The sequence below is a fragment of the Heterostelium album genome (genome assembly GCF_000004825.1).
Source record: "Heterostelium album PN500 unplaced genomic scaffold PPL_scaffold14, whole genome shotgun sequence".
NCBI classification, from domain to species: Eukaryota; Evosea; class Eumycetozoa; order Acytosteliales; family Acytosteliaceae; genus Heterostelium; species Heterostelium album.
The window spans coordinates 840,917-862,698 of record NW_008805076.1 but is presented as its reverse complement, the minus strand read 5'-3'; the positions used below and the strand labels follow the sequence as shown (position 1 = coordinate 862,698).

General features: G+C 30.1%; 7 protein-coding genes across 7 annotated transcripts; 4 read left to right on the top strand and 3 right to left on the bottom strand.

Moving 5' to 3' along the window:
- Positions 1–47: 47 nt before the first annotated feature.
- Positions 48–4,805, bottom strand: PPL_10673 (uncharacterized protein; the record flags this gene model as incomplete). Its single annotated transcript, XM_020581441.1, has 13 exons — positions 48–64; positions 127–147; positions 583–907; positions 982–1,108; positions 1,187–1,562; positions 1,639–1,667; positions 1,762–1,949; positions 2,059–2,243; positions 2,403–2,719; positions 2,806–3,034; positions 3,131–3,237; positions 3,340–3,990; positions 4,054–4,805. The coding sequence occupies 13 exons, from the start codon at positions 4,803–4,805 to the stop codon at positions 48–50; spliced, it is 3,324 nt and encodes a 1,107-aa protein (XP_020428228.1).
- Positions 4,806–4,950: 145 nt separating this feature from the next.
- On the bottom strand, positions 4,951–7,465 carry PPL_10672 (PHP domain-containing protein; the record flags this gene model as incomplete). The annotated part of the gene is made up of 4 exons (XM_020581440.1): positions 4,951–5,618; positions 5,710–6,587; positions 7,025–7,053; positions 7,463–7,465. The coding sequence occupies 4 exons, from the start codon at positions 7,463–7,465 to the stop codon at positions 4,951–4,953; spliced, it is 1,578 nt and encodes a 525-aa protein (XP_020428227.1).
- Positions 7,466–7,548: 83 nt separating this feature from the next.
- PPL_10671 (G8 domain-containing protein) lies at positions 7,549–11,028 on the top strand (the record flags this gene model as incomplete). The annotated part of the gene is made up of 3 exons (XM_020581439.1): positions 7,549–7,561; positions 7,640–7,858; positions 7,934–11,028. The coding sequence occupies 3 exons, from the start codon at positions 7,549–7,551 to the stop codon at positions 11,026–11,028; spliced, it is 3,327 nt and encodes a 1,108-aa protein (XP_020428226.1).
- Positions 11,029–11,773: 745 nt separating this feature from the next.
- Positions 11,774–12,226, top strand: PPL_10670 (carbohydrate-binding domain-containing protein; the record flags this gene model as incomplete). Its single annotated transcript, XM_020581438.1, has 1 exon — positions 11,774–12,226. One exon carries the CDS (start codon positions 11,774–11,776, stop codon positions 12,224–12,226), a length of 453 nt encoding a protein of 150 aa, XP_020428225.1.
- A 406-nt stretch (positions 12,227–12,632) lies between these two features.
- On the bottom strand, positions 12,633–14,738 carry PPL_10669 (uncharacterized protein; the record flags this gene model as incomplete). Its single annotated transcript, XM_020581437.1, has 4 exons — positions 12,633–12,973; positions 13,053–13,598; positions 13,696–14,631; positions 14,705–14,738. 4 exons carry the CDS (start codon positions 14,736–14,738, stop codon positions 12,633–12,635), a joined length of 1,857 nt encoding a protein of 618 aa, XP_020428224.1.
- A 576-nt stretch (positions 14,739–15,314) lies between these two features.
- On the top strand, positions 15,315–16,786 carry PPL_10668 (uncharacterized protein; the record flags this gene model as incomplete). The annotated part of the gene is made up of 5 exons (XM_020581436.1): positions 15,315–15,450; positions 15,648–15,855; positions 15,918–15,960; positions 16,580–16,688; positions 16,746–16,786. 5 exons carry the CDS (start codon positions 15,315–15,317, stop codon positions 16,784–16,786), a joined length of 537 nt encoding a protein of 178 aa, XP_020428223.1.
- A 661-nt stretch (positions 16,787–17,447) lies between these two features.
- On the top strand, positions 17,448–21,767 carry PPL_10667 (uncharacterized protein; the record flags this gene model as incomplete). Its single annotated transcript, XM_020581435.1, has 10 exons — positions 17,448–17,758; positions 17,946–18,079; positions 18,411–18,453; positions 18,740–18,848; positions 19,721–19,911; positions 19,995–20,121; positions 20,214–20,477; positions 20,559–20,657; positions 21,543–21,586; positions 21,758–21,767. The coding sequence occupies 10 exons, from the start codon at positions 17,448–17,450 to the stop codon at positions 21,765–21,767; spliced, it is 1,332 nt and encodes a 443-aa protein (XP_020428222.1).
- Between the last annotated feature and the right edge of the window lie 15 nt (positions 21,768–21,782).

Sequence of the window (21,782 nt, the reverse complement as noted above, 5' to 3'; positions counted from 1 at the left end):
AACTAAAATAATTATAATAATAATCAAAATAGCAATCAATTGCAGAATTATGAAAAAGTAAAAACTGTAAAAAAAAAAAAAAAAAAAAAGAAAAATTCGATGGTTTACACCATCCCAATATATTACTTAATAAATCAATTTTTACTTCTTAAAAAAAAAAAAAAAAAAAAATTTAAAAAAAAAATAAAAAAACAAAAAAATAACCCCCCCTTTGCCCAGTTATTTCTTATATTTTTGCAAATAACACCAGTTAATACTAAAGTCTCTATTTTTTTAACTTTTAATTATTCCTTTCAGAATCAATTCTTATTTAAAACAATTTATTTTTACAAAAACCAAAAACAAAACAATAGAACACAAATACCATTTTTCAATATAAAAAAAAATGGTAAAAATAATTAAAAAACTAAAAATATTTTGATTTTGATAAACATTTATTTATAATTCTATCAGTCTACTATAAATGATCAATATTGTTACTATTGATTGAGTTGTTGGATATTGTTTGTGTTGATTTAATGTTTTTCATCAAATCTAGGTACCATGAAATGCAAATGTTCTTCTTTGAGTTTTCAAGGTTACCGGTGATCTCTGAAAGCAAAAGCGTGCACAGTTCAGTTTTAATCTTAAAGTTTGGTGCCTTGTCGATGACATCCTTAATATCTACGAGGACCAGCTTCAATATTTGAGCATCTATAAACTGGAGTGTTGAGAATAGCAGATGAACCAAATTGCTGAGTGAACCATTCAACGATGTCTTTTGTTTGTCTTGTGGCATCATATTCAAAACTTGGTCAGTAAGCATCTTGATAGAGTACAACACAACCGGATTGGTAGGTGAATTATTCTCGATAATACTAACTAGTACTGTAAATATAGATGTAATCTTTGTGAATGTTGGGAATGTCTGTAAAGAAATTCAAATGAAAATGTTAACATTAGTAAATATAAGTATTGATAAGATTATATATTAAAACATACTCTTAAAGCAATAGACAAGTATTTTGGTACCATCTTTATCGTCAGTTGCAAGTCTGGGATTGTAAATATCTTTGCCATGATCATATGAGATAGTTTGTTAATCTTTTCATTTGGGTATTCCATATATCTAAAGAGATAAATAAGAAGAGTATGGTTAGTATATCAAATTGTTAACAATAGTAATGTTTTGATTGTTGTAACTTACTCAAACAGGTTTGGTACGATGTGATTTATAATTAGACTGTGTGGAACCTTGGTGATTAGATTCTCAAGAGCATGCAAATAGATTACTACCTTGGAGCAAGCAATACTATCGTCTTTTGGAACTGTTAAATAGATTGGTAGTTTGTCAACGACACGTGTGATTGCACACTCTGATTTGCTAACGTTGTTGACTAGCGACATGATAGCTAGATTGGCAATCGGTATGTCATCGTCAGTGATGAATCCAATCTGACTGAATATCTCAATTCCCATGACACTATCGATTGGAGTCAACGATTTAGCAATATCAGTGAATAGAAATGAGAAACATCTAACAATACCCGTTAAAGTAGGTGTTAATGTTCTTTGAATCGATGCTATAAAAAAAAAATAAAATAAAATAATTTGATTAATTAAGTTATTCTAGTTTATATATATAGTTTAGTTAGTTACATACCTCTTGGGAATGATAGGTTTGTTTCCTTGGTAAAGTTATACCACAGTTCATTGAGATTGTAAGCATAGTCACATAGTTTCAAAAGTATCGATTTGTTGATATCATTGTCACTCAGATACAATATTAACGTTGTAATAGAAGTAACAAATGAAGGTAATACGGTAAAGATCGGTGCAGTTCTATGAGATTCTATCTTTTTGATAACAAGATTACTAATATCAGATGGCTTCTCCAACCACTCATTCAAACAACAATTGATACCCAAGATCTCTTCCAATAAAACATCTAATGTTATCTTTAATATATTCTATATTATTATTATTATTATTATTTCAAAAAAAAAATAAAAATAAATCGATTGTTAATAAGAATAAGCAATAAACTCTTAATATAAATAAATTTATACTTATACTTACATGACATGCTTGTTTATCTTGGAATGGTTCAATCTTACTCATAGAGTAGGCAGTTGCAACACCAATCTTTTGATGTTTCGAAAGATGATTTGATTGATTGACAGAGGTGTAGAATATCTCTTGAATCTGGCTCATCATCTGTTTTCTTTGTTCACTTGGAATGAATTTACATTTACTACTTTGAACTAAAAGAATAATAGCTGATCCAATAAACAAACTTGTATATTTTGAGTCTAAAGAGTTATTTAATTAGTAATTTATAATATAGCTAAACAATAGTAATAATAATAATAATAATAATAATAATAATAATAGTAATAATAATAGTTGTTAATTAATCATACTTAAATTTGAATGATAAAATATATTGTTTGCTTCATCACAAACAACTTTTGTCCAATCTATTATTTCATTTTCAAGTTGAAGTTGTTGATGTTGTTGTAGTGTCTGTTGTTGTTTAAACTTGTTGTTGAATACAGAGTGAATCGTTTTGTAGATTAAGAATGCATGTTCCAATGTCGGTGGTGTGTTTGGTTGGTGAATAGGATTATCCCAGAGTGATGACATCATTCCAACGAGCTCGATCGTTTGTTCAATCGTTTGTACACCAATCAATGCGAATCCAATTGCCTTTATAATTAATGTTGATTTTGTTATATCACTATAAAGACAATAATAATAACAACAATAGTATTAATTAATAAATGAAGAGAATCAATTGATTATTATAATAAAATATATACAAACCTTAGATTATCAGGATACTTATTGATATAATGTATAAATAGAGGATATGATTCATCATCCAACGATATAGAAATACCCAACCAAATCAAACCAATCAAACGTAGCTTATCTGCATTCGGATCCTTGATGATCTCTGAGAATATTCTATCCATTAAACCAATCCAAAGTTTCATTGATAGATTCAATTGTTCAGGTTGTTTATTCCACCAACTATCTTTATCTAAACTCTCTGTTATTAATGTATGTAAATATTAAATTGTTAAATGTTTGTTTGTTATGTTATTGTAGTACTATCTATAATGATCATAATGATAATGATACATACCACCTTGTATACCAGTTACTTTTGATATCCAATTTAGCGATAGTCTTAGACAAGACTCTAATACAATCATTATTTCTTGTAGTTGTGAAACAGTGCTACTATCTTTGCTATTTACATAGAGATCTATATTATATAATGTACACTCAAACAGAATGGCAAGGTTCTCTTTGGTCCATATCGACGAGTTTGTCTTTCTGTTGATCAGATACTTTATGTTGTAGTAAACGATCTTCCTGCTGTCATTCAAATAGATATCGATTGTCTTTAGATTATAATCTTCACTCGGAATACTTAGCAATGGTAATGATCTACTTGTTGAACTTTTTACACTGCCTGTACCTGTACTCGTACTTGTTGTTGTTGTTGAATTTGAATTTGATATTACATTTGAATTTGAAGGTGAAGAAGAAGAAGTAGTAGAAGTAGAAGATGATATTGTTGTTGTTGTTGATTTGTTGTTTAGAGAAGGAGATAAAGATAAAGTTGAATTTAAAGTTGTTGATTTGTTATTATTATTATTATTATTATTGGTGTTGGTTGATGGTAATGTTAAATAATCTCTACCAGTTAAATAGAGAGTTTCAAATAGTTCGTTAAAGTATACTTCTGTCTTTATGAGATCGGATGTGATTGGATCCCAATCGATGAAACGCACATGTCCAAGTAGTATCGAGTTCAAGAGTACATCGAGTGGAATCGCTGGATACTCATAGGCAGGTATCATATGAATCTTTGCCCGACAATCTACAAGTGCATCGACAATAGCACGCAATCCCTCTCCCTTAGATACACACAACTTTAAATATACCATCGTCAGTAGAAATGGTACAATCGGTACTGATTTAGATATCGGTAAATAACTATAATAATATTAGTTAGTTAGTTAGTTTGTTAGTTTTTTAACAATAATATATCAAACATACTTTGGTTGTAATAACGATTCAATATTAGCGGTACTAAGAGCGTATAGAATGTTACTGAATGAGAAGTTCTTGTTAAAGTACTGAAAGAGATCGCTTCGTTGCCGGAGAAGATTGGGGATGTAGAGGAATGGGAATGATAGACGTCTTATATCGACTAGATCCACGTTGTTGTAGGTGTAGTAGTATCTGTCATTCATGTATTTATCAGAGATGACGTTGTTTCTGTTGCTGTTTATCGTGTTGCTCTTTTGGTCGTCGTGATAGATATTATTAAAGTAACTGAATGGATAGGATTCCAATTGATCTATGATCTTTATCACACGATTCATAGATTTAGCATGACCTAATCTAATATATTCCTTTAGCAACCAACACCAATATTGTTTATTATTACTCTTTTGATATTTATCTGCATTATTATTACTACTGTTTTGTCCAGCAATTGATTTCTTTGTTGTCGCTGTCGCCATTGGTGAAGATAGATTTAAAACATTATATTTACTACTTGTACTACTACTACTATTATTGTTATTATTATTATTATTGATATTTGTTGGTGTTGTTGTAGATGGTGGTGTTGTTGTTGTTGTTGTTGTTGTTGATACTATGGTGGTGGAAGGTGAAGTTGATTCAGAGTCTATTGTGGTAGGTTCATTTCTTAGAGGAAAGGTAGGTTGTTGTTGTTGTTCGAATTGTTTCCTATTACCACTACTACTATTACTATTATTATTAATATTATCAATATTTATCATTTTATAAATCTAATTATAATTAAATAATATTAATAAAGAAAAGTAATTAAAATTGTTTCAAAAATGAAACTAATTTTTTTTTTTTTTTTTTTTTTTTTTTTGAAAAACCAGCACAACAGATTAAAATTAAAGCATTTCTTTATTATTAACCAAAATAACCATATATCTGATTATTATTATTATTAGTTATATTATTATTAAAGTTTGTATTATTGTTGTTATTGTTATAGTTATTAAATTCATTTAAATATGGATATGTATAAAGATTATTAATATTTGAATTTATAATATCACTATTATTGTTGTCGATATTATTATAGTTTTTGTTGTTTTTGTTATTTTTGTTATTTTTGTTGTTTTTATTATTTTTATTTCTATTTTCTTTTGAATTATTATTATTATTATTATTATTATTATTATTATTATTATTATTATTATTATTATTATTATTATTATTGATATTGTTGTTATTGTTTATAATATTGTTGTTTTTGTTATTCATATAGTTGGAGTTTGAAGGTATATCAGAATTTGATTGACCTTCATACATTTCACTGTATTGAATATCTTTTTCTTTAGATCTCGAGGTTGTAGATATCGATTCTTCATCTACACTACCACTGACATCTTCATAGATCTCCAATGCCTTCCTTTCTTTGCCTTTGCATGACTTTATCAATTTAAACAATATAAAGTATACAATTTCAAACATAAAAAATAAAAATAGAATCCAACCAACCAATGCCACTATCTCTTTTGTATGAACAACAACATATTGTCTTGTACAACTTCCACTTACAAAACTATACATTCCTATATTATTATTGTTATTATTATTTCATTTGTATTAGTTATCTTGATATGTATGCTAAATTATTATAAAGATTCAAATCTTTTTGGTTACCTTTTCTTAATTCATAGAATTGATGAAAGAATTCACCTAGGTAGATCCATGGTGAAAGGAATTGATATCTTCCACTGATTCTATTGACTTTATCTATCTTGTGATGTGATCCTACAGCATCGAAAAGGAATGATATGTTGGCGTGTCGCAATCCAGACATGATGTTATCGGTTGTCAGATGACGTGCTGTTATGGGTTGATTTTGCTGATACACTCCTCTCGTGTCTTGCACTTGAAACACTGTCCAAGTAGCACCATCATTTCCCATGTGAAAGTCAGAACCAGTCAAATACCTGAGATTATGTTGTTTGGCAAAGTTCAATCCACTCATATCCAGAGTTCTATCGTTCACCACCTCTATGAAATCGATACCCATCGACAACCATGTGTTTAGATCTGGCTGATCCAAGCCTGCCCAAGTTGACCATGGATAATGGTTTAGAACGACAAGACCACCTTGGTCATGCACCAATTTGATGACATCTTTAATCTGCTGGTCTGTTGGACTCTTAAACAATGGAACATCACTCCGCACTCCAAGCAGTCCGAGATGGCATCTGCAATTGGTCCATTCAATTCCCGGGATTACTACAATCTTATCGTTGTATTTCTCACGAGCGATTCGTTCACCTTCCAAACCTCCACGTACTCTGTTGTGGTCAGTTAAAAACATTGCATTGTACCCATTGAGAATGTGCCATCTTATGTTATCCTCCGGTGACAAACCGCCGTCTGACACAGTCGAATGAGAATGAGGATCGAGTAATACATTGTATTTTGGAACACTTGTTTGATCGTAAACTTTCAATACTCTTGGTTCATAGTTTTCGAGAGTACTAAGATAGAATGTTCCTTTTCCCTTGTATTTCCTTGGTGGACTGTTATAGATTGAAACTGAAATTGGGACAATAATAATTATTATCAATATTAATACTAATAAATGTATCCCACACCTCTTGAAAAATAATTTAACATTATTTTTAATTTTCTTTTTTCTGTATAAAACCAACATTTCCAATAATTATTATTTTTTTTCTCATTTATAAACTAGTTTAAACCATTTACTTATTTTTACTTTATTTTAAAAAATCTAGTTTTTATTTAAAAAGTATGAATAAATAAAATTAAAAGAATAAATATCTTAAAATAGGAAGATTTGAGATACATATAGGTCCATCTTTCGGAAAATATTAAATTATTTGTAAATTTAACACATTGTGTGTATTCAATTTCTAAAAGTAAAATTCAAATTGCGTGTTTTATCTCTATAAAGAGATAAAAATAAACACCACTAATTCGAAATTTTATTATTTACAACGGAATGATAGCAGAGTATGGTTCACCCTTTTAAAAACAAAAGATAATAAATTCAAATATCTTTTTTTATTTAATTTTTTTAATTATTTATTTTTTTAATGTTTGTATTAAATTTAATACCTCCAATTAGAATAATTATGAACTGATGTATCGTTTAAAATCTAGAAACAGATTTAATAAAATGAAGATACAAAAAATCCTTCGCGAAAAAAAGTTCGAAAATTAAGATATTTTTTGGTACTGATGATCACCAAAGATGAAATTCATCATGTCAGTATTTTTGTGAAATGATCAAAACCCATTTTTACATCTTGAAAAAGATTTACATAAAAATGGGATGGACACAAATTTTAAAAGAATTTTATTGATAGCCAAAGTTTTTTTTTTTGGAAATAAAACGATATAATAAAATGATATAAATATAAAATGTAAAGACCATTTTCTATTATAATCTATTTATTTTATTTATTTTAAAAATAAAATGAATAATATATTTATCAATTATTTATTTATTTATTTATTATGTATTTCTACGGTATTTTATAAAACAAATATGTACTTACAAAAGAAAACAAATTTTAATTAATAAAATTTTTTTTTTATTAGATTAAAGCTCAAAGTTGTCCTTCGACTGCAACAGCATGGAGACCGACAATGGCATCGGCCACACCACCAAGTTCTCCACCAATCACTATCACAGCATCGCCAGCTGTAAGTACACTCTATGATGAGAGTAATTTAATATTCATGGCACAATATGGATATTCTGCAACAAGTTTGACAGATGGTCCATCTGGTGTCGTAAATTCATTCACAATAAACTATCCAACCTGTAAGTAAATGAATTAAAAATGTAAATCCAAAATAAAAATCAAAAATCTAAACTAATAATATGTCTGAAAAAAAGGGGGTCCAGAATATCATTATCTTGTTAGTAAAACACCTACACCAGCTCTAAAGTCAGGTGTATCCTATCAATTTAGTTTTAATTTCAAACTTGGTCAAGTCTACGGTACTTACAATCGAGTGTCAAGTATGACCTTGTATTTGTTTAGACCAGACGATATTACAGATCCAAACGGAAGTAGTCAGTATTTTACAACTTCATCGGGAACTCCTTTGTTGGAAAAGACTTTTACCGGTAGTTTTACTTCATCGACATCGTTCGTTGCCAACTCTGTCACTATTATTCCAACTACAGATATTGGAGAATCGGTATTAGCATTGAAAATCCAAAGAACTACTCAAACCGGTCCAGTTGTTACCACCATTTTTATCAGTGAGATGAAACTGACCATTCCATCGCAGCCCATTGTACCACCATCGACTCTATTGACCAAAGATTCGGAATTGGTTAATATCCCAAAACCACCGCTTTCAGCGATTGATATTCAAGATCCAGCCAGTTGTCCCTATGCAGCTACAAACCTCGTTCATTGGCATGACCCAACTATTTGGAGTGGAGGTGTAGTCCCAGCACCAAACACCGCAACCATTACACTGCCAGTAAACAAAAGAGTTCTTTTATCGCCTTGTTCAATCAGCCAAACTGCTGTTTACCAAAAAATAGTTATTCCAGCCACATCAGAGCTAATCTTTTCCGACGCTGCAATGACTTGGAATGTCAAGGATATCTACGTTCAGGGAAGATTCACAATGGGTACACGTTCATGTAGATACAATGCCAATATTAATATTGTATTCCATGGTGCTAGAACTACAGCCAGTACAATAGCTACCAATTTTGGAAGCAAAGGAATTGCTGTGGCATCGACCGGTTTCATTAGTGTTCAAGGTAAACAATACCATCAAACATGGACAAAGTTGGCTGCAACTGCATGGTCTGGTGATTGTATTATCTACGTTCAAGATGATGTCAATTGGGAAGTTGGTCAACAGATTGTTATTACCACAAGTATCTATAAGGATAATCTTCGTAATCAAAATGAAATCATGACCATTGCCGCTATTGAAGGAAAAAAGATTCAACTGACCACTTCATTGAGATACTATCATTATGGAGGTCAAGAATACCAAGCTGAAGTTGGATTGCTCAGCAGAAGATTGGTATTTAGAGGTGATGGAAATAGTAGTAATACCGATTCCGACCAGTTTGGAGGACATATTCTCGTAAACTCCAACGGTCAATTCTCTGGATTGCAACTCATTAAAATGGGACAAAAGAATATCAAAGGTCGTTATCCTCTCCACTTCCACATGGCCGGCACTGTAACCAATTCCTACATCTCTGATTGCTCTGTTTTAGATTCCTACTACCGATGCTACACTATCCATGGAACCAACAATTTAACTCTAACTAGAAATGTTGCATTCAATGCAATTGGACATTGCTACTATTTGGAGGATGGTGTTGAAATGGATAATCTATTATCATTCAATTTGGCTGCTCGAATTCAAACTATTGGTCAACCAGCTGCTGGAAGTACACAGTATGGTGACGACTTTACAGAGAGCGACTCTCTGAAACAGCCGGCAGATGTAACAGCCAGTGGATTCTACATTAGCAATGCATGGAATTCATTCATTGGAAATGCAGCGTCTGGTGGTTGGGCATCCTTCTCTTTTCCATACTTGGAGAGACCGGTTGGAAATTTCCTGACCAGTCCAATCGTCCCATTCCAATATCCACTTAAAGAGTTCAATGGAAATACAGCACACAGTTCAGGTTATTATTTTGAGTTTGGCTCATCGATCTACGTTGGTGGAAAGCTAACCTACGATGACTCTGATGGCTTACTTTACTATACGAATGGTAGAGTTTCAAGAGAAACCTATTCCAACGGTGTGGAGAACGATGCCAACATTGTTTGGATGACTTTTAACAATACGAAAGTGTATCTCTCGAACAGAGGCATTGGAATGTGGGGAGAGCGTAGTGAAGCCAATGCTTTGGAGTCGCATGATTCTCGTCGACCCGCTTCACTCTTTGGTGAATCGTGGGTAAACAATGCTCTGGTGAATGGACAATCTGCAAACCTGTTGGCGAAAGGCAATGAAGTTTCCAGACAAGGATTCCAATTCTACGATACCTATGTAAAGACTATTCTCACCAATGTTGTTTTCAGAAACTATGCAACAGTGTATCCATACTCGCAAAGCTCTGAGGACGACAACAAAGTGATTATCTCCATGACACACTCTGACGAGTTCAAACCACAAGGAATCTCAGCAACTCGCAACATTACTCTTCAAAACTGTTTGGCTAGCCAGATTATCGGTCACAACATCGTGGACACTGGATCTTCGAGATATTTCAATTTCATCGATTTCGATGGAACTGTCACTGGCAGAGCTGGTGTACCAACAATTGTTGGTGCCCACGACAAATGGTGGCAGTTCGATAGTAGCTGCGTCTATAACTCTGCTTGGAACAGCTGGGTATGCGATAAAGGTAGTCGTGAGATTGCCAACGTACAATTCTGGGTGCCAGGATTGATTTCACGTGATGAAAGCTGGCCTGCCAACTCCTACGTAGGTTATACCTATCTCTTTGGAAATGGAATCAGTGACGTGAGAAGAACCGTTGCCACGAGGAATGCTGGTGTCACCGGTATCTCCAATGCTGGATGGTACCTATACTTGACTGCAGGTAGTCCAACCTACATGAAGATATGGCTATCACAGGTGGTCTATAGTAACTATGTATTCCTCGCGGTTAGATATCCGGCGAGCACAACATTCTCAGTGAGTTGTGAATACAAGTATAACAGTCAATATTCATACAACTTTACGATGGCAGCATCACCCAGTGCCGTAAGAAACGGTAATGGAAAGACCTACCACTTTGATGGTACACATCTCTTTGTCAAACTTGTAAACTTTAGATTGGATGGCAGTGAGTACTTTAGTCGAGGTGGTGCCAAGATATTCGATGTCTACTGGGAATTTTTAGTACATATCAATGCTAAAAACACTGTTACACCACCAGTCAATGGTTTCTTTACTGGTTTATCTGATGTATTACCTTCTAGTACACTTTAACAGTAAAGTCTAATTTTACATTTATGTTTAGCAGAATGTATTATTATTTATCATGATAAATAAAATATACTTACTTCTATAGAATGTAATACATTGAATTAGAATGTAGCTCGATATAGCTGTTATTCATCAATTTTAGTTGTAAAATGTATTAATGATAGATCTATTAAACATTAGATTATTATCTTGAATTTTGATCTGAGGTTAACTTTAAATTTTTTAAAATCACCATTTTTTTATATATTTCATTGTAACAAAAACAGTAACCAAACATCACACTCATCAGATAGATAATTATTGAATAACATTTAATGTAGTCGCCTAGAAATAGAAATAATATATTAGAAATCAATATTTTTATAGATACATTACAATACATAAAAATCTAAAAATTTTTATAGAAAATGATAATGCATTTAAATGTTATAAAACAAATTGTTTGATTACCAAATAAATCATTTAACAACTTGACTTTATTTGGATGAAAGATTTGAAAAATTGTCAATATAAAATCTTTAAATATCAATTGATAATAGGTAATGTCATACACATAATTTAAATTTATTGTGGGTTATACAATTTTTTATCTATAACTCAAAATTAATGGACAAAGATATTATTATGGAGTTAAATTGATTAGAGAATATGTAAAGAGAAAAGACAAGTATAAATAGGAATGGTTTTTATTTGATAAACTCATATCATTCTTCAAACTAATAAAATTACAAAGTAAAATACAAAGAAAATGAAAGTTTTAATTGCTCTTTTTGTTTTGATGGCAGTTGCCTTTACCAGTGCACACTACAGTTGTGGTGCCAACATCTGCAATCCATATTACTCATGTGTTTTGGATGGACATGATTATGGATGTATCTTTAGATGTGATCGTGTTACTTTGACACAAAAGATTGTCAAGCAATGGACTGATGACAACGGAAGCAAACCATACACTCAAGTGGAAGTCACCATCAGAAACAACGGTCCAAGATCAGTCAACCAAGTTGTTATCGGTGCTGCCGATGGTACTTTGAACATTAGAGACGCCACCTCCATCTGGAACATTGCTGTTGTCGGTGCTGATTTCACACTCCCATCGTATGCCTCAACATTGGGTGCTGGTCAAACCTTCACTTTCGGATACATCAACAAAGGTAATCAACCAGCCAACATGTACCTCAAGTATGCTCATGTCCTCTAAATTGTTTGATTGAGTTTTCCTACCATATCCATCTATCTATTTATTAAAATTATTAAATTAATTTTAACAAAGATCACCAATTACAATTTTTTTTAAATAAACAATTTTTTATTTTTTTAACTTTGAATGATTAAACCAATTAAAAGATGTTCATTATTATTATTATTCTTATGGCTATTAAACATCATATTTGTATGATATTACCCATTATCAATTGATATTTAAAGATTTTACTTTTAAAACTATTAAAATCTTATCTTTCATCCAAATAAAGTCAAGTTGTTAAATGATTTATTTGGTAATCAAACAATTTGTTTTATAAAATTTCATTCTCATTTTCTATAAACATATTTATGAATAATTAATTTAATATTGTATTGAATGAACTATTTTAATTATTTATTCTTTAATTGGCTTTGGGTGGTTTTACTGGTGCAAGATAGATTGATTTCAAAATAATTTGACCTTTGATTACTTTCAAGTGGAATTTCTGTGTGTTTTCTTGGATAGTCTGGTTGGAAACTTGGCGAAGTTCACCACCTTTGACAATATCATAATTAACTGCTTTTTCACCTAATTTCCAGAATGATATAGTTGCATCAACAGGTGCTACCACATCAATGTAAATAATGAACAGAGTTGGTTTCTTGCATTTATAATCGAAAACCACCTCTCCGTTTGTTTTCAATAACAATGCATCTATACCAAGAACATTATTATAATTCTTTTGAAGGGCAAAGTTTTTTTCTATTTAAAATAAAATAATCAATATCATTTTTAATAAACAATCAATGTTAATGGAATTAAATTTTTTCTCTTCTCTTACCTATTGGTTGATCCAAACACATTGGTGACATAATATTGAGTTTAGTTGGATCCAAAAAGTTTGGTTCAAGCGATTCTGGAACAAATGCAACAACCAAACCATAAATACCTGGGTCAGTTTCTGTTGGCTTGGTACGGAATGAAGTTCTATCAATTCCGATGACTTGTGAAATCTTGTGGTTCTTAAAGGTTACTTTGTCGAAAGTTGGTGTTTTATCCAAATATTTGGTTGCACCCACTCTCTTGTCAGAATATAATCCAATGAATTTCATTCTATCATCATCATCTTCATCTCTGATATTGAAAATGAGTTGGTTTGTCAATGGTCCAAGAAGATCTTGGAGTACACCATTTGTTTCACCAATGATATCTGTGAATGGTGCAGCTGAGAGTGGTGATTTGTAATATTGACATTGAAGACTGTTGATTCGCTCTTCATTGGCTGTGACCCAAACACGCCATATCTCTTGGAAATAGAATGATCCTTTCTGTTCATCTAACTTTTTGAGGATTGTATCGAGTGGCATTCTGAAAGATACCATTGCCTCTGTATAAAACAAATAAAATTGAAAGAGATAAGAATGAGATAAATAGGTTTAAATTCTAAAATTAATTATTAAAGAATGACCATTGTAAATATTTACCTGGATTCACCACTTTAACTGGAGTGGCTCCCTGTTTGACAACTTTGGTCTTGAGTGGAGGAACTGTCTTGGCAATCATCTTGGAGAAGATTGGTCGTGGATTGACATAGTTGAATCCATTATCAAACAATGCAAGTCTGTCAATGTTTAGAATTGCGAATATATGCATATATTGGTAGACATCCAACATGATTGTATTTCTATATTCCTGATACTTGTTGAATGTTGAATGGTAGTTGTATTTAGCCAATGGTTTTTCTGGGAATTTCTTCATCACCTCTTCTTGACCTTTGTTGTAGATTCTAAAAATATTATCCAAATACAATTTTTTGTATTTCTTGAATGTATTACAATAATGTATTTTAAGTAGATCTGAAATACCAAAGTACGATGCTCTTTGAATGACATCATAAATGAATGTCAAATGAAGCGCAGAAAATTGAGCATATATAGGAAGATTGACAACTTCATAGTTCTCCTTGAGAATAATCGATGAGGAAAACAAGAAATGACTGAATACATTCTCGATTTTCATTCTCATTGTAATCCAATCTGGTTGGTCTCCTTTCAAAATTACAGCTTCAGCATCGGCTTTATCTTGGATATGAGCAACCATTCCTTTATAGACGTTCATAGCTTCTTCCATTGCATCCTTTTGCATTGCTTGACCAATCATATCTGCAATTAACTTTTTCTGTTGTTCAGCAGGGTCCGGATTGTCAATCACCAACTTGAAGATGAGCAAAGAAACAGCAGATAATGCAGATCCATACACTGGGACTGCCGCAATTGCGCCCGATAAAAAGTTTGCAAAAATGAATGGTAATTGGTCACCTGGTTTCTCAGATCCATTGAAAAAATTTGCAACCAATCCACTCTGAGCTGATACTGATTTTTCTATGAAATTGGCAAACTTATCGTCAACCAAAACCTTTGCTGTAATAATAATTAAAAACTTTTATATTAGAATAGAACAAAGATAAAAAATAAGAATTTAATAAATTTCTACCTGCTGCACTCAAATATTTATCTATACTAGACATTCTCTTTTTACCAAAAGTATATTAGGTCAAATGATAATGAATAAGGTAAAATTTGTTTTAAATACAAAGGTATCAAACAAAAAACCTTTTTTTTTTCTCTAGATACGAATGATTCGTTGAATATTAGTTGAACTGAGTTATGTATGTTCATGGAGCATTACACAAGCAATCGTAAGTGGAACACTGTTTGTTTTTGAGAGGTAGACGGTTGGTGTTCACCAGCGTGATCATACACGGCGCCTTAGTGCACTTTTGCGATGAATTTTGATTTTCAATTTCAAGAAAAAAAATGATACCCTTGATCTAAATTTAGATGAATGTAAAAAAATTTCTTGCTGAGGAGGATGTAAAAATTTTATTTTTTTGGTCGAGTTGAACAACACCGTGATCAGATATTTAGAAAACGATGAATCAGATCAAGAATTTATTCTAATAAATAACACTTTGAATTTGTTGGTGGTAGGATTAGGTTCGTCAGATATTGAATAAAGAACTCCTTTAACCAAAGAGAACACTTTGTTTATTAATTATTTGTCATCTCTCTGAATAACTTTTTATCTATATATAATTCATAAAATGGTTTTTAAAATTAGATTTGTTGTTAACTATTCAAAACTCCCTGTAAGAGTTATTAATCAAGAGAATGGTAAAGACCTACTCCTGAAAGAAGTGCCATTGGATTATGGATATGGATCGATAACTTATAACAATTGTAAGAGTTATTAATAAATCAACTTCACTTCAGAAACTTGTACTATTTTGAAAAAACAATTTTCGAAAAAAAATTTGAATATTGCCAGAGATGGGGTAAAATCATTTTTTTATGAGGTTCGAGTTCCTGAAGTGAAGTTCCACAAATATATTTATTCTAGTTGTTCATCAACTAATCTAAATTGTTCTATTAAAAAGCACTTGCTATGGCGGTACCTCTTAAAGCAACTGGAAAGTTTGTTACAGTTCAAGTTGGTGCCACTGGTCCTATTCATAAGATTGTTGATGATGATTATAAAATTCTTTTAGATGGTGTACCAATATACCGGTATGAATCTGATAGTAAATCAGAATGCTGTCTTAGAATATCAGGAGGTGATAATCCTGAATTTATTACAGTGGAATTGTAAGTTTATACTTTTTAATATATTAAAATTTCATTTCATTTCTAACCAAATATTCTTAAAGATATTTATTCAGACCAGGTGTTTGTCCTATTCCGAATGATTTGGTATCCTTATATATGTTAAATTTTGATTATTCTTTGGAGATACCTGTTCAACATGATGAATAATAAATATTAATCTATATATGAAAAACAACTTTGCAACTGGTTTTTTTCTTCTATCAATGACCTATTTTGAGATAAGCAGATCTCGATGCTATCCGCACTCTTAGACCACTAACTATTTTTCTATGAACATTTTCTGATTCAAAAAACATTGAAAATAAATATAAATATACTATTGTTATGCTTTGAGAATTATACAATAAAAGAACATGATTTAAATTTCATTTTTCTCTTCATGAAACTTATGAGGATTGTTCATTACCCCAATCTCAATCAAATTTTTAGATATATCCATATAACTCTTTGAAATTTTATCATATCTTTCTCTTATTCCTAATCATAAATCGTTTCCTCTATCACTACCAATACTGTTGCTTGGCCCAAAGTAATAGAATTGATTCATAAAAAATTTTGGCGTATCTGTATACTAAAGATGTAAGAGAATGGCTCACTTATTGACAGAATCAAAATTATAGTTGGCAATAAGAGTGATCATCCAAAGTGATTCAACACCAACGAGGCAGAGAGTTGGCTGACGAATTGTTTGGATTATTTTTAGACATCTTCAAAGACTGGACAAGGTGTTGATGCTGCATTCACCAGTGTCGTTGATAGATTTAAACATCGTATTCTTGATGAGCATGGTGATCTTGTTTATGTCATCGGTCGTAAGAAGAAAAATAACAATAATAATCCTAAAGGTTGAATTCTATCTTTTTTAAAAGATAAGAGTATTCGTACCAAAGCAGCACAAGAGAGATTTTAGCTACAACTATATAAATAGATACATTGTAAATTTTATATTTAAAAAAAACACAAATCAAAACTGTCTCCCAACCACTTTCACCTGAGCATTAATTTTAAAAAAAAGAAACACAACCAACATTTTTTTAATTTGGTTCACATAATTTGGTTGTTCTCATTGTAACTACCAAAGACATAAGCCCATTAGATAATTTTTGAATAAAATTTAATGAACCGCCTAGAAATAGAAATAATATATTAGAAATCAAGATTTTAATAGATACAGTATGCAAATATCTATACTTTTATAGAAAATGATAATGAAATGTTATTAAAAATTTTGATATTGATAATGGGTATTGTCATACACATAATTTAAAATATATTGTGGGTTATACAATTTTTTATCTCTAACTCAAAATTAATGGACAAAGATATTATTATGGAGTTAAATTGATTAGAGAATATGTAAAGAGAAAAGACAAGTATAAATAGGAATGGTTTTATTGGATAAACTCATATCATTCTACAAACTAATAAAATTACAAAGTAAAATACAAAGAAAATGAAAGTTTTAATTGCTCTTTTTGTTTTGATGGCAGTTGCCTTTACCAGTGCACACTACAGTTGTGGTGCCAACATCTGCAATCCATATTACTCATGTGTTTTGGATGGACATGATTATGGATGTATCTTTAGATGTCGAGCTCGTGTTACTTTTGACACAAAAGATTGTCAAACAATGGACTGATGACAACGGAAGCAAACCATACACTCAAGTGGAAGTCACCATCAGAAACAACGGTCCAAGATCAGTCAACCAAGTTGTTATCGGTGCTGCCGATGGTACTTTGAACATTAGAGATGCAACTTCCATCTGGAACATTGCTGTTGTCGGTGCTGATTTCACACTTCCATCGTATGCCTCAACATTGGGTGCTGGTCAAACCTTCACTTTCGGATACATCAACAAAGGTAATCAACCAGCCAACATGTACCTCAAGTATGCTCATGTCCTCTAAATTGTTTGATTTCCAACCATATCCATCTATCTATTTCACCAATTACAATTTTTTTAACTATTATAATAATAAACTTTCCTAAATACCTAAAGTTTTCTTATTAGATTCATCTTAATGAGGTTTGTAAAACAAACAAGATGTATAGTATTAATAAATAAGAACATGTGGCATACTACCCGGTTCTGTCTATGTCTATGTCAATGAATCTGCCAATCCAACCATTTTTATTCAAAATTTTGGTCAAGACGCAGCATGTCAAATCCCAGTTACCTCTCCAACACCATACACCTTTTGTATTTGCCATCACAGTGGATTCTTTAACTGTTAGCATATCAAACTAAAGTTGATGTCAAACAATTAGATTCATATTAACAAATAAATATTTTGTAATTGAATCAATATTAATTAATATGTTTTAAGTGAATTTTTTTTTTTTTTTTTTGTTAAATATACAAAGAAAATTTTATTGAAACAAGAAATCATATTTAACAATAAGAGATAATTTCGATATCACTAAAGATCGATTGGTGTTTGGCAATGTCATCTTTTCTTTATTCTGAACATTGAGTTATAAAATCAAGAGATATTTAAATTTGGTAACGAGATATTTATTTAATTTATTAGGTAATTCATTATTCTGTTCGAAAATAGAATACAGAATTTTCTTGCAATTAATTCGAAATTAAATATTGTAAAAAAAGAAAAAAATCAAAAATAAAATCAAAAATCAATTCAAAAATAAATAAAAAATTTCAAATCCTTTTTCGATTTGGCATCAAAAAAAAAACCTTTAACAAATTATTGGGATATCAACAGTCCTATTTGTAGTAGAATCAGTAGCAAACAAACTTTGCCTTTTTATTTTTTAATTTTTAAATAATTTTTTATTTTTTTTGGTTAATGTTGAATTATTAACAATCATAGGATTCAATGTTTTCTTTTTATTTGGAAAGAGAGGATTTAAATATATATAAACAGAAACCAGCAGCAACAACAACCACCACCACAACAGAAATCCCCAGTAACACTGCAAACATTTCAGACAACAAAAATAATACTGGTGTAAGTAGAGCAGTAGCATTGTGTTAAGATAATACTTTTTTTTTCCTGTTTACTCTTTTTTTTCATTTATTTTAGAGATATTTAATGAATGCAAATATCTTGACAACCAACAACAATATCCATATTTATATAATTACATAACATAACATAACTAAATATTTAAATATTTAATTTATTATAAATATATATATTTATATGTTAAAGCAAATGGGTAGACATACAACATAAGAAGAAAGAAGTGTGTAGTGGTTGTGTGTAGTGTTTTTTTTTTTTATTATTTTTTTTTTTTTATAAGTTTTAAGAAAACAGGGAGGGTATGAACAGTGAATATGTAGAGTGTTTAAAGATATAAATGAATAGATCCTATAATTAAAACAAGAAATATGTAAAAACAAACACTTACATTTCAATTTCCTCACACACACACCCACTAAGTACACTACTAGCAAAATAACAACACTAATAACGACAATAACAACAAGTACTTGTTGTATCAAATCCAACCAATCCAATTCTTGAAATTAGATATCTAATTTGCAACATCACAACACAACACAACACAAACTATCAATAAAAACAATAATAACATCAACTTTTAGAACTTGATTGATGATTATCCTATCATCACGAATTAGTTTTACTATTATTCAACATAATAATCATTATAATTATCTTTTCATTTTCTTTTCTTAACTATATATATAAATATATCACATCCATCAATTTCTTAATTTATAAAGATTTTAGATATTTATTTTTATAACAGTTATAAAATATCATCTAGTTTTTTTTTTTTTCTTTTTATATTGTTCATTATAGTTTTATTTTATCATTTAACATGTATTAATATATAATAACTTATTCATAAATAGGTCGATAGTAATAAAAATAGCAATAAGAATAAACAAAAGAGTTCATATTTAGAAGAGTTAAAAGATACAGAAATAGAAGAAATGCAAGAATCAATAGCATGTCCAGGTCAAGACTTTGACAGTATGCCAGTACATCTTTTTAAAAATAATCCAAATGTTACTCAATTAGATTTAAGTTATAATAATATTAAGTAAGTCTAAAAAAACAGTGACAATGATAGGTATTATGAATAATAGTCATTAATTGTTGTTTATTTTATTATTATTTTTATAGGAAAGTAGAATCTATTGATAATCTGACAAGATTACAATCATTGGTATTGGATAACAATCAAATTGGAAGTGAAAATTCATTTCCTCATCTTCCAACATTGAAAACACTTTCTTTAAATAATAATAATGTAAGTTTTTTGAAAAAAAAAAAGGAAAATCTTTATTTGTAAAATCTGTAGATCGGTAATTAACATTCATTCTCTTTATAATTAATTATTAGATCGATGATTTAAAGTTATTCATTGAATCAATTAAAGATAAATTCCCAAATTTGACACATCTCAGTCTGTTAAAGAATCCAGCATGTCCGAGTTACTACTTCACTGGAACCGATTTCGGTGACTACCAAAAATATAGATATTACGTATTGTCGAACCTCAAGAATTTAAAGTTTTTGGATTTCAACGAAGCGACTCAAGACGAAAAGAAAGAAGCACTCAGATTGGGTGCTTTTGCTTTTGCTGCTCGTCCAACCCAACAAGATGTAATTATAAATATAATATCCATTCATTCGTATCTTTACATAAATTAATCAATCTATCAATAACTTTAATTAACAATATAGATTCCAAAAGAAGAGGAAGAAGAAGAATCATTTAGAGCATTACCACAGGAGTTGACAGAGGAAGGTCAAGGAAAATCAGGATTTACTGTTAGCAACTATGTTTATTATGGTAGACAATCAGAAGGAAACAGATTTATTATGAATGATGATTTATAGAGTAACACATTAGGTTTACTTTTTTAATAATTATCATTCGAGAACATACAATCAACAATCAAACAATACAAATCAAATCAAAAACAAACAAAATGTAAAGAATATTCACACAATCGTTGTTCAATTTCAATACAACAATCTATCAACCACCAACCAATCAATATTAAATTAAATTAAACAAACTCCACTCCCCAATAATAATATTATTTAACGATTCAGTAATAAGTAATTTTCATATTATAAACCTTCCAATTCTTCTCTCTCAATTTCATTTACTTTAGTATACTATATATATTTACTATTGAAAACAAATAACAACTTTAACATATTGCACTCAGCTGAAATGATTGACAATAAAGGATAACTATTCAAATGATTTACAATTTAAATCAAACTATTGTTGTGTCTGTTGACTCCAATGTTGAAGGCTCAATGTATTTTATGTTATTATTATTCAAACACCTTTTATGTTTTGAACATTCCAAATCAATTAAAAATTATTTGTACAAAAGATTTAAAACATAGATATATATTTTATTTAAAAAAAACATATCATTAAAAGATACTTTTTATCTTTTCAACCAATTTTTTTTTTTTTTTTTTTTTTGATTTTTAGTTGCATGTTCCACCAAAAAATTACTTATTTTAGTAGTTTTAGTACATTTGATATACTGGATCTAAAAATGGTACAATTCAATTTTTTTAGCATATTTAAATTGAATTGACACATTTTTTGAAGATAGTACATCTCTAATTTCATTTTTTCTCTGTTATTTTAATTTTTTTATTCGAAGATGGAAGAACAAAACAATTTTTTTAAACTCATAGCTGAGAAACTCTCAACATGGAAATGAAGAATTCGTTTCTGAAAAGTATGGAGTTTCAATATCAACTATAAATAAATATTACCAATATTCTTAATGGTGGTCCTCTCAGAGCAGAGTACTTAAATGTACAAAATTAAATAAAAAAATTTCAATATTAAAAAAATTTGATTGTTTAACACCAAACAATTTTTTTTTTCATTTTTTTTTTATTTTTAGTACACCCTAATGTATTTATTTATAA